The sequence below is a fragment of the Coffea arabica genome, chromosome 6c (assembly GCF_036785885.1).
Source record: "Coffea arabica cultivar ET-39 chromosome 6c, Coffea Arabica ET-39 HiFi, whole genome shotgun sequence".
Taxonomy (NCBI): domain Eukaryota; kingdom Viridiplantae; phylum Streptophyta; class Magnoliopsida; order Gentianales; family Rubiaceae; genus Coffea; species Coffea arabica.
Genome location: NC_092320.1, coordinates 11,761,918 through 11,772,422, shown reverse-complemented (window position 1 = coordinate 11,772,422; position 10,505 = coordinate 11,761,918). Strand labels below are relative to the sequence as shown.

The 10,505-nt window shown below is 34.1% G+C and overlaps 1 protein-coding gene and 1 long non-coding RNA gene across 3 annotated transcripts; both read right to left on the bottom strand.

Annotated features, from left to right (window-relative positions):
• Nucleotides 1-3,828: 3,828 nt before the first annotated feature.
• LOC140008474 (uncharacterized) lies at nucleotides 3,829-4,185 on the bottom strand. The gene is made up of 2 exons (XR_011815841.1): nucleotides 4,105-4,185; nucleotides 3,829-4,002 (listed from the first exon to the last, which is right to left on the bottom strand). It is a non-coding gene; the product is annotated as an uncharacterized lncRNA (long non-coding RNA).
• A 257-nt stretch (nucleotides 4,186-4,442) lies between these two features.
• On the bottom strand, nucleotides 4,443-8,740 carry LOC113694165 (protein LOL2). 2 transcript variants are annotated; one of them, XM_027213028.2, is made up of 7 exons: nucleotides 8,235-8,740; nucleotides 7,955-8,086; nucleotides 7,410-7,520; nucleotides 6,834-6,943; nucleotides 5,024-5,104; nucleotides 4,854-4,925; nucleotides 4,443-4,766 (listed from the first exon to the last, which is right to left on the bottom strand). In XM_027213028.2, exons 2-7 carry the CDS (start codon nucleotides 8,079-8,081, stop codon nucleotides 4,725-4,727), a joined length of 543 nt encoding a protein of 180 aa, XP_027068829.1. In that variant the 5' UTR covers nucleotides 8,082-8,086; nucleotides 8,235-8,740; the 3' UTR covers nucleotides 4,443-4,724. The 2 variants fall into 2 exon arrangements, with proteins under 2 accessions (XP_027068829.1, XP_071909014.1); XM_072052913.1 differs by lacking the exon at nucleotides 5,024-5,104 and having other exon boundaries at nucleotides 8,235-8,578.
• Nucleotides 8,741-10,505: the final 1,765 nt, after the last annotated feature.

Sequence of the window (10,505 nt, the reverse complement as noted above, 5' to 3'; positions counted from 1 at the left end):
AGAGATTTTTATATCGTCCTTGTGCGCATTTTGGTGGATAAAATCTAGGGATAATTGCAGAAACCTCTCCTGAGGTTTCTGACATTTGCACTGACCTCCCCTGTAGTTTGAAAAATTACACTGAGCTCCCCTGAGGTTACTAATCCTTTGCAAATTTAGTCCAAACGATTAAAATATTATTTTAGGGAGTGAAATTAGAATTTTGTATCAGATTTGCCCTTTGTGCTACATATCCAATGAATGACAAAGTACTATAAATCAATTAACAATTAATAAATTTTAAGGAGTATAATTTATGGGTAAACACGCATTACTCATTTAAAGTACCAACTCTTTACGAGTATTTTACTTTCAAATATTTAATTTATGACAGTAGAAAAGACTATAACATCCCTCCCCTAGTCACTAAGTTGACTCCGGTGATTCATTGCATAGAGATAGTTTAGATTCGTGCAATTGTTTGTTGTCTATTAGTCCACGGTTTATGGAAAATATCATAATAGATAAACTCCTAAAAATTAGTTGATGTGATAGAATTTTAAATCTAAATTCATGTCATCTGCCATAATTTAAATTTACTAGGGTAAAGAATATTTTATACTCTAACAGTGTATAAAAACGTTATCCTTTTTTATTTCCATTTTCTATTTAACCCTAATAAAATTTATTTCTTGAGGCCACAGACGGCTTGCTTTTAATTCTAGCTTGCTGGATGGACAGCGAAGTAAAAGATTTTGTGTAAGCTAATAATTGGCCTGAAAATTGCACTTCCTCGTCGATATGCCAAGCCCCATCCTAATTAAAGGTCCCCTTGATTGAATATTTCCGCTACTCTTTCATTTCCTGATATTTTTAAAAGGACACTTAGGTCTGTTACGTGCCATGCATGCACGATTGTGCCCTACAAATCACGGCGTTGATCATGCAAAATAATTATGATTGCAGATGCTGCTATTTTTAGTAAGATAAATGCTGTATAAATAACTGAAATACTATCGTCTAGGAAAATTATGGAGAGTATAAGTCCAATTTTATAAAGCTGTTAAGTTTTACCTTTCGCGGTTGAACTGCCCATGATTGTTCTCGTTTATTAAAAAAAAAAAAAAAAAAATTTCCACTAATCGTTGGTCGAGATGTTGGCTGAACCATCCAAAATCCTTGAAAATAGGTCCTTTGCAAGTTTTTAATTGTTGCTCTAAATGACCAATTAATTTTGATAAATTTTGGATCTTTTATTTTTTCATTTATTTTTTTGCAAAAACTATTTCATATGAATCAATTAATTTTGTTTTACAGAATCATGTGAATGATATTAAAACTGATGCAAGAAATTCTCTAGTACGGACTTAAATTGTTAAGGAAGAAATAGTTTGTAAAAGTAATACTCCAAGAAAAGTTTAAAAAAAAAAAAAAAAACACCTAATGTAAAAAATATTGATAAATGGGTTTTTTTTTGGTCAAAACAGTCATAACATCTGAATGATAAGAATTAGGACATCAATTTTACCGCATCAAAGAGACCAGGATGTTTTTCCTATCACTTTTTGTTTTTGCTTAAATAACGCTCTCTCTATATCATCTTAATAAAATAAATTAAAAAAAATGTTTGTATGGTAACCTTTTCCGTTTCTCTCAATATAATTCCGTGTTTGTATACTATAATTCCAAACCAATTATTTCGTGTGGCCGAAGTAGGAGTGCTTTTACTTCTCGTACCATGGAAGATTGAAAGCACACCAAGCTAATAATCTGCCTTAAAATTGCTATTACAAACCCCCCCCCCCCTCTCCCAAAATGGTATTTCTCAATATTTTCTGTTTCTCAGTTCCAGTATTTTAGCAAGGATAATTAAGTATTTAAGAGTTGAATTATGCATAATATTGTGCCCTGCAATCTGGGGATACCGTTATGATTTGTATAGCTTGGCCATATTATGCTTTATAGTACGCAATATCGAAATTGGCATCGTGGTTAAATTTCATTCTTAAGCACATGAGGACTCAAAATTCTTCTTTCTGCTCGTCTTATGATGGAGCCAAAAGATCAATACACAAATCTACTGTATTGATCTTAGATGAAGTTTTTCTTGGGGCCAAAATGCCTATACTGCATATTTGATCCCATTTACTCTGATGTTTTTGTACTATCCATTTATGTAATTTGAAGATATAAGTCTGGCTCTCTTCTATGTTTTGGGATTGCTTTTTCAAATTTTCATAATGATTGCTATTTGACTACATACTTGAAAAAGTAGTCAAATGATTGGACGCAAAAACACGGTCAGACAATATAATAACGTGAATTTGAAAATTCATCGACAACAATCCTTTAGAAACAGAGAAAGGGGGTGGATCATTGAACGAATGACCCGATGTTTCCTAAAATCGATCAGGGTTTTTATTTTCTCCTTTCTTTTTTAGAGCTAATCTTTCGCCACTTGGAAAGGCCACCTATATATATAGAGCGAGGCTTTTAATTAAAGTTCCATCGGCCGCTAATTAATTAAGAACGCATTTCAGTGTTAGATGGACCCAATTATGCCCACAATCTAGCTAACATCAACTAACACCGACTAGCTTTTTAATCATTACCTAATTTCGTAATCAAGAGGGTTAGGTTTGTCTTTAGATTTTCAAACCTTTGTTACAGAGAGAGGCACTGATCCTACTGCCAAAGACCACTTGCTTGCTTCAGCCGAATTGGGATATTAGTTTAGGGCTAATATTTGTTAAATCATGAAGTGTTGACTTTCTCAACTAAGATCAAAATAAACACTTTTATTATTTATAATTGAATTAATCTTTTCTATATTAACAATGTACACGTACACTCTGAAAGAAGTATGCTATATCATCTTAATTCAACTTTGAACTCCAAACAAACATGTAGTATGGAGTCAAGACATGTTAGTGTACATACAATAAAGTCTTAAATGCTCCATAAGCAGCACCGCTTGAATTTCTCCCTTCGAAGGAGTCTCAACTCGTGGGAAGGAATTTTTAAGCTGGAACTTTAAGTTCGGCTCACGTGGATGGGGTTTGGCCATTTCCTACCGCAGATCATAAGCGACCCTATTTGTTGTTAATGTCACGTGGTGGTGCATATGAATATGAAACATGATGGAATACCTTCGCGTGTACACATTATTATTGTAAGAAAAGATTACGCATTATCAAAAAACCAAAAAAAAAAAAAAAAAAAGATTTGAGATTTATTGACATTTCAAAGAACAAGTTTAAATTCAAAATTCCAAATCCATTGACATCGGTAAGATTTTCATTCCACTTCTCGATATTTTCACGATAAACTTCAAATTCCTTTGCTTGCTTCAAGCCAGTTGTCCAATGCACCTCATTAGCAAAAGTAAGAAACAATTCTTTTTTTTTTTTTTTATCTCCTAACTTTAAATGTAACCCTGGTATTAAATATAGATTTTTTTTTTGAAAAAAAAAATATTTGCTCTAAAGACATAGGATAAGCACATTAAAAAGAGAGGGTGGGCTTACTATAAAATTCTAACATTATGACTCACATTTGATTTACATAATACTTTCCAGTTGCCCTCCTGAATTACATATATAATAAAGTTTCCCACAGAATGTAGTCCCAAATTCGCCATATAAGATAAAACTTTTACGGGCACTTATTACGGGATCTCTATCCTTTTCCTATGCTTCATCTTCAAAGCCCATCGACTGAATTAATTCGCATCCTGGACAACTAACTTTAAACGAGGCTAAGTTTCCACGCCTCCAACACCACATCTTATTTGCAACTAGAGCAGCACAATTCGATCAGGTCAGATGATCAAGATTAAGAGACAAAATATGGAGACTTAAAAAGAATTTAATTGAAGGAATTGCACATAAATTTTCGTGTCCCACTCATTTAGAGCACCAAGATTGCCGTGTTTTACACGTACATACCATCGACCAGGACGACTCATAAGAGTTTTAGTATGTCCATCGTTAACCAGTAATACACGCAGGTAATGCATTTTGCCTGGTACAGACGGATAAATAGGATTAGAACTCGTGAGAAAGATATGTGAACATCATATGGTTCCGTCTATTATCAGTTGAAGCCTGATTCACCAATACTAACCTCTTACACACGTATGTGATACCTGCAAGTTAGATGTATAGTAGTTAGTAGAAGCGTTGTGCTCCAACTTTTCAACAAATTAGTATAATTTCCTTTCAATCGGATCAAAATCTGCAGCATTTTCCAATTCAGGGACACCGAGAGAAACACTTGATTATCTAGGTACAACTCATGACACACATTTTCCTGGAACATAAGTGCATAGGTTCTCCCAAGTTCCCCATCAGTTTTCTCCCCCTCTGATTGACCATAAATCTGTCTTAACAGACTTCAAAGATCACGAATAACTGTGAAATACTGTAAACAATTGAAAATAAAGGAACTCACACCATACAAAATTGTATATCAAGTCCCATATTTACCACATATGTATGTATATTCAAGTTGCAAAAAGTCATATCCATAATGTAACCACACCAGGCATCAAAGTAGCAACACTTGGATTGTTTAATGTACATCACGCTCACATAAAAAAAATTATAGTCATAGTGTCACAATTATGCCAAGCCAATTGGACCATTTCCTCCACCTATGCACAACTCTATATATACCATTTACTGTAGCACTCCCTTTGCTTAAGCCTTAAGATACCGTGAGGGATGGACCATCACCTTTGTTGGTCATTTTTTTTCAGTGGTGACACCAACAACAACATTGCTTACCTGAGAAATTCATATACAAGTTTAGAAATCTCGATATCCAACAAAAGCAATTAAACATGACAGGCTATTACAGTTTGTTGCACCTACCAGTTTCCCGCTTTTGTCAACAGACATAGGATTTTCAACAACTACAGTTTGACTTTGAGAATGCGCCAATCCCTGCCGAGAAATAACGTATTAGCCAATACACTTACTAAACTACCAACAGTCTCCAAGTTTCTCAGAGAACTCAGCATAGGACACACAAAAAAACTCACAGATGAAGTAGAAGGCATCAATGGTGGTGTTACTGTTCCACTAGGTTGGTGCATTGGAATTGGAACCCTAGTATTACTCATCTACAAGGAGAAAATTCTTATAAGCTCGAACGAAAAACAAAAGAAAGAATGCAGATAACATGTCAGCCATACATACACTGAAGCTGGGGGAAAGAAAGGGCAATTAGAATTTAGTACGTCAACAAAATGTGGCACAATGTACTTTAATGGACTTGATAAATAAAATGTAGTCACAGTCAGACGTGAACCTAGAACCAACCATGCAAACAACTGAGGAGAGAAAAAGGTATGTGTGATAGATGGGAATGTGTGACATGGTTACTTTAGAATATCAACCTAGAGGAGGTACAAGAAAGAGTGCAAGGTCATAATTCCGATGCCAAACATATGTACTTAAATTTGCAAATGGTTTTAATAAATAGATTCAAATCTGACCTGAAAGCCTCCAAAAGGAAAAATGAAGAATTCATGCGAGGAACTTGTGAACCCTTTAATTGTTCATTCTGGACTTTCTTTGATTTACTTAAAAGGAGGTACAGGCACTAATAAAAAGCATATAAAATCTTGTCTCACCAAAATTGACATATGTACCCTCACCATTGATCTATAATCACCAAGTCCTACACTTGTGCTCAAGGATCACATTTGTTTACATTAAATCACTTAAACCTTGATCTTAATCTCCAACAGAGGTAATCAAGTTTCACAGATTTTTCCTCAAGTTTCTTTAACTAACTCTATTCACAATTACGTTTCTAACATCATCTCAAATCTATAAACCCTGCTTCTCTCTTCTCAATATTGTTGTACCCGAAGAACAGACATAATCGAATTTACTATGCATCGCCATCTTTTGACAAGCTTTCCACTCTTTGGATCACCATAATTCAACGAATAATTTATTCATTTATTGAAGACAAACTAGAATCTTCCAAAAGACCAAGAACAAGCTCACTGAAATAATCCAAGATCAGGTAATACCATTGGTCAGGTAGTTCTAACCATGCAGGCATATATGACCTTTATTGAACTGACGCGCAGAAGTTAGTAAGCACTATAAGAAGTGAGCTAGATGACAAAATTTCACTGTTGAGCCTTAAATGTAGACATATGAGTTCATTAAATGATTATCCAACAACTCAAAAAATAAAAATAAAAATAAAAATAAAAATCTTTTCTGATTATTTCGATTTCAATTACATGAATTGTTTTTATCCATTGCAACTAACAGATCAACGAATAATTCCAGAATGTACTAAACTGCTGAATTAGCGGTCTCTGTCTAGATTCCAAACCATCTCATTAGAGCTAATTATCTCAAAATCTAATTCTACTTTTCTCTTTTCCCATTTAACCATAAAATGGAATCAATCAAACCATCCTTGTTGCGTCTACCCGACCAATATGGCATTCATTTAGCAGTGTTAAAAACCTGCTTTTAAAGCTTAGGAAGCCCCGAAAAGGTTATACAGGGCTTCTTTGAACTTACTAAGCATGGGCGAACAATATAATACTACAAGCAAATTACTCTGCCCAACAGGAGCACACACAAAATCTAGTCAATGTGTAAACCTTGAAAGGAACAAATGAAAAGTGAGGACAAAAACATGTCGTCTCCAAAACATTCTATAGGAACAACAAAAGATAAAGCCCAAAGACAAGGACTAACTCCCTTAACCACAGGTAACTGAATTCCAAGAACCCTAGCCTTTCTCAAAATCAGCAAATTTGGCATTAAAAAAAAAGAATGACAAATTTGAAAAATAAACAGAGACTCCGGTATACTTACATTCACGTTGGTAATATAGTGGCAAACAGCACATTTAACTGACGGCGCACCATATGGATACATAAGTGTAGTGCGGCAGTTTCCACAGTTGACATGAGCAACATTAGACACTTCATCCATGAAGAAAAACCAAATGAAAACAAAATGTTAGGTCCAGCCATGTAAAATAGGATATAATGGTAACAGAAATATAATGCAATTCAGATCCATGGAAAAACATACTTACAAGCAGCAAAATTGTCTAATCTTAATCAGAATATTTGACAACAGAAAAGTTCCAAAACTTCAACAAAGCTCCAGATAAAGATCATACTAGACGTATCTTAAATAAATATTTGTGAACTAGATCCAGACTTTCACATTATTGTTAAATGTCTCCAGTAGTTCTCTGAACAATAAAAATGTTACTTAAGAAAATAGAACCATGCAGCAAAAAGCATCCACTTTTATAAGTTTCTGAACAATAATAGTCTTTGCAGGCCAATAGAGTCAACAGCTCTGAGTTCTTTTAAATAAACCTTGTTACTCCTGTGTGTTGTTTAAAAATATAGAGGTACATGATAAACCATAGTATACCAGGTGCAAGATTCACAGTATGGCAACAGGAGCATCTCACACTCGTGGCACCACGTGTGTACATCAACAATGTACGGCAACCTCCACATATAAGTTGAGCCATATCCATTCCTGCGTGACATATGTGAAAAGATCAATTTTTACACGTCCCGAGACTTCCTTTTCACCTATATGTCCTTTTTCACGAGAACAGTGCAACTGCACTCTCTGAATGGGAGAATATATGCGAATAGCAAGTGATAAACTCCTCTATCAACTATGCAGTTCGAACAAGAAAACTGCATCCTACACATATAAAGTTCAGTTAACTCATTATTACCAATCATGCCATACCCTAATCTAATTAAACAAAACAAAAAAGGTGGTCTTAGGCTATATCATAATCAATAAACCAGTAAAAAAAAAAAAAAGACAATCTTTCTCTATTGCAAAAACTATGCGTATGTAACTTTTGAGGGACAATAAATAAGCAAACTAGAAATATGTAAATATATCTGGAACAAAAAGAACAGAAAACGAGAAGAACTAGGAGAAAGAAAAGGTACCGGGAGGCGGGAGTTGAGGTGGGGGAACGGGAGTCAGGGCATTGCAGAAAGCGCAGCAGACATTGGTGGCACCTCTCGGGTACAGCAACACGCTTCTACACCCACTGCACACTATCTGGCTCTGCATCCCCTCTATTACATTCACAATAACAGTTTCACCGTAAAAATCACAACTTTATCATCCAATCCAATCCAATAGATAAATAGACAACAGCCCAACGAAACATAATAAATTCCGATTCAATAGAAAAAAGCGAAAGAAGAAAATCAATATACTTACTGGTTAAGCAATTGTTAGCCAACAGTTAGATGTGATTAGGTAATTATAGAAGAGGAGAAGAATGAAAATTAGGGCCAAGATTGGGGAAAAAAAGAATAAATAAATCGGGTATGCCGGTGCGGTGGTTTTTGGGATCGAGATTCGATACAGAAATATGAAACTATAAATAGAAATCAGAAAATGGAAACCTAACGGAGAGATTTTAGAATCGAATCGAGATGTTCAGTGAGGAAGGAAGGCAAGGCCAACTTAGGAAGGTAAGGGGGCAAATTAGCTAAGCTGCTAAAGATAGAGAGAGAAAGAGAGGGACGCGGTGGTAAATGGATGACCGGGTCAATCAACGTCGTCGGACGGGGAAGGTAATTTCAGATTAATTAGGAGGGAAGGAAGCTGTACGGCGGTTTCTCTCTCGTGGGGAGAGCCCAGCTTACCAGAAATAACGGAATAAAGTCCTTCTCTGGATTACCCCTCTTCCTCTTCTCCTATTTTTTACTTCTCCATTTTTTCGATTTCCACTTTCCATCTTTTGTTGTTTATTATACCTTATGGAATCTTCAATCGTGGCCATATTATGCAACGTTTTACATAATTAGAATCAGGATTTTTAGTTCTATTTTCTTGTTCCAGGGTTAACTCTCAAATTAGCACTATAAGATATAAATTGCTCTCAAATTAGTACTATGAGATATAAATATTGTTAAGTGACTAAATATGGATGTTAATTTTGTATATAATGACTATCTAACACTAGCATCCTTTGATACAGGTCAGATATGCAAAAGACAAAAAAAAAAGGAAAAAAAGAGAAGAAGTTCAAATTCAATTAAAACAATACTAGCGTAAATACTGTCATTAAATACAATATTAATTTTATAAACGTGAGCCTTTGTCATTTAATTTTCTTCGCTAATTAATACAATATTAGTTTATTAATAAAAAGTTAGACTTTTTTTTTTGGTTGCGTATACTAAAGTGATATTTATGTGCAAATTATTAATTTTTTGGGTGTGGATTGTGGGAAACGGATCTTTACGAGTTGATTGAGTTTTACTTGTCAAATTGATGTACATGAATTGATTGATATCGAATGTTTGGTGGAATAATAGTGGAATCATGTTATCTTCTCCGTTATAATATTACTTTTTAATTATTAATTTGGTCTAAATGTTACAAGATAATTAATTTTAAGGAAAGTTAGTGTCATTTTTAAAACCTAAAAGACCAGTAACACAGTTAGAAATCTCACAAGAGATTATTAAGTTATCCCCAACAATTAAAAAGTTATCAATATCTTCCACCACCAAAAAGAAGAAGAAAAAAAGATAAAAATAAACTAATTTCAGATTTAGAAAGAAATGGCATTAGTCACATGGTATTATTGAACACTAATTACCCTTACTGTTAGTGATGGCAGGGGCCCGGGGTGGGGCGGGGGCGGGGGGATTTCTTCCCTCGTTTAGAAACGGGCCCAACCCTAACCCCCGCCCGCCACCCGTTTGAAAAACTGTATATATGTACATAATTATATATATAATGATATTTTTAATTATACTATTAATTATACATGTCTATTAATAAAATTATTAATTATTTATACTAAATTTATTAATACATTTATGTTAAATTCCTAACTACACTTAATATAATAACACTTTTTTCTTAAAAAAACACAATAATAATTTAATGATTGTATTTGTATCAAAAGTGAAAATTTGATTATTTTAGTTATATTTGTTTTATCATATTAGATTGCATTCAAATAACCTTTGTTTAATTATTTTTATGAGTTTCAATTGTAAAGTTATAATAAATAATAATTTGGTGATGTGTTAATATTTTAGTACTTGATTATTTGCTCAAATTTAATTATAATAAAATTATATAATAAAATTTAATTTTAGTACTTCCCTGCAGGTGCCCCCGCGGGGGAAGCAACCCCCGCCCTATTGCCACCCTACTTACTATCAGAGTTTCGCAAAAGATGAACCCTACTTTTCTTATTAGATTGGAAGGTAACATTTCCACATTTATGTTACAATCCCATGTGCTATTGAAAGATGAACTTGAATTTATGCCCAACTTTCTTTTTTTGTCGTACCTGTTTCCTGCTGCCTTTTTGCCTACACAATTGGACACGTGAAAATTACTGCTAAAATACAAAATAGAGTATCCGCAATTCCACATAATCAACTTGTACTAGCATATTAAATAGACCCCTTACCATGTGAAATATATTAGAGAAACGTCCCAAGCTTTTGGATCAAGCTTGGG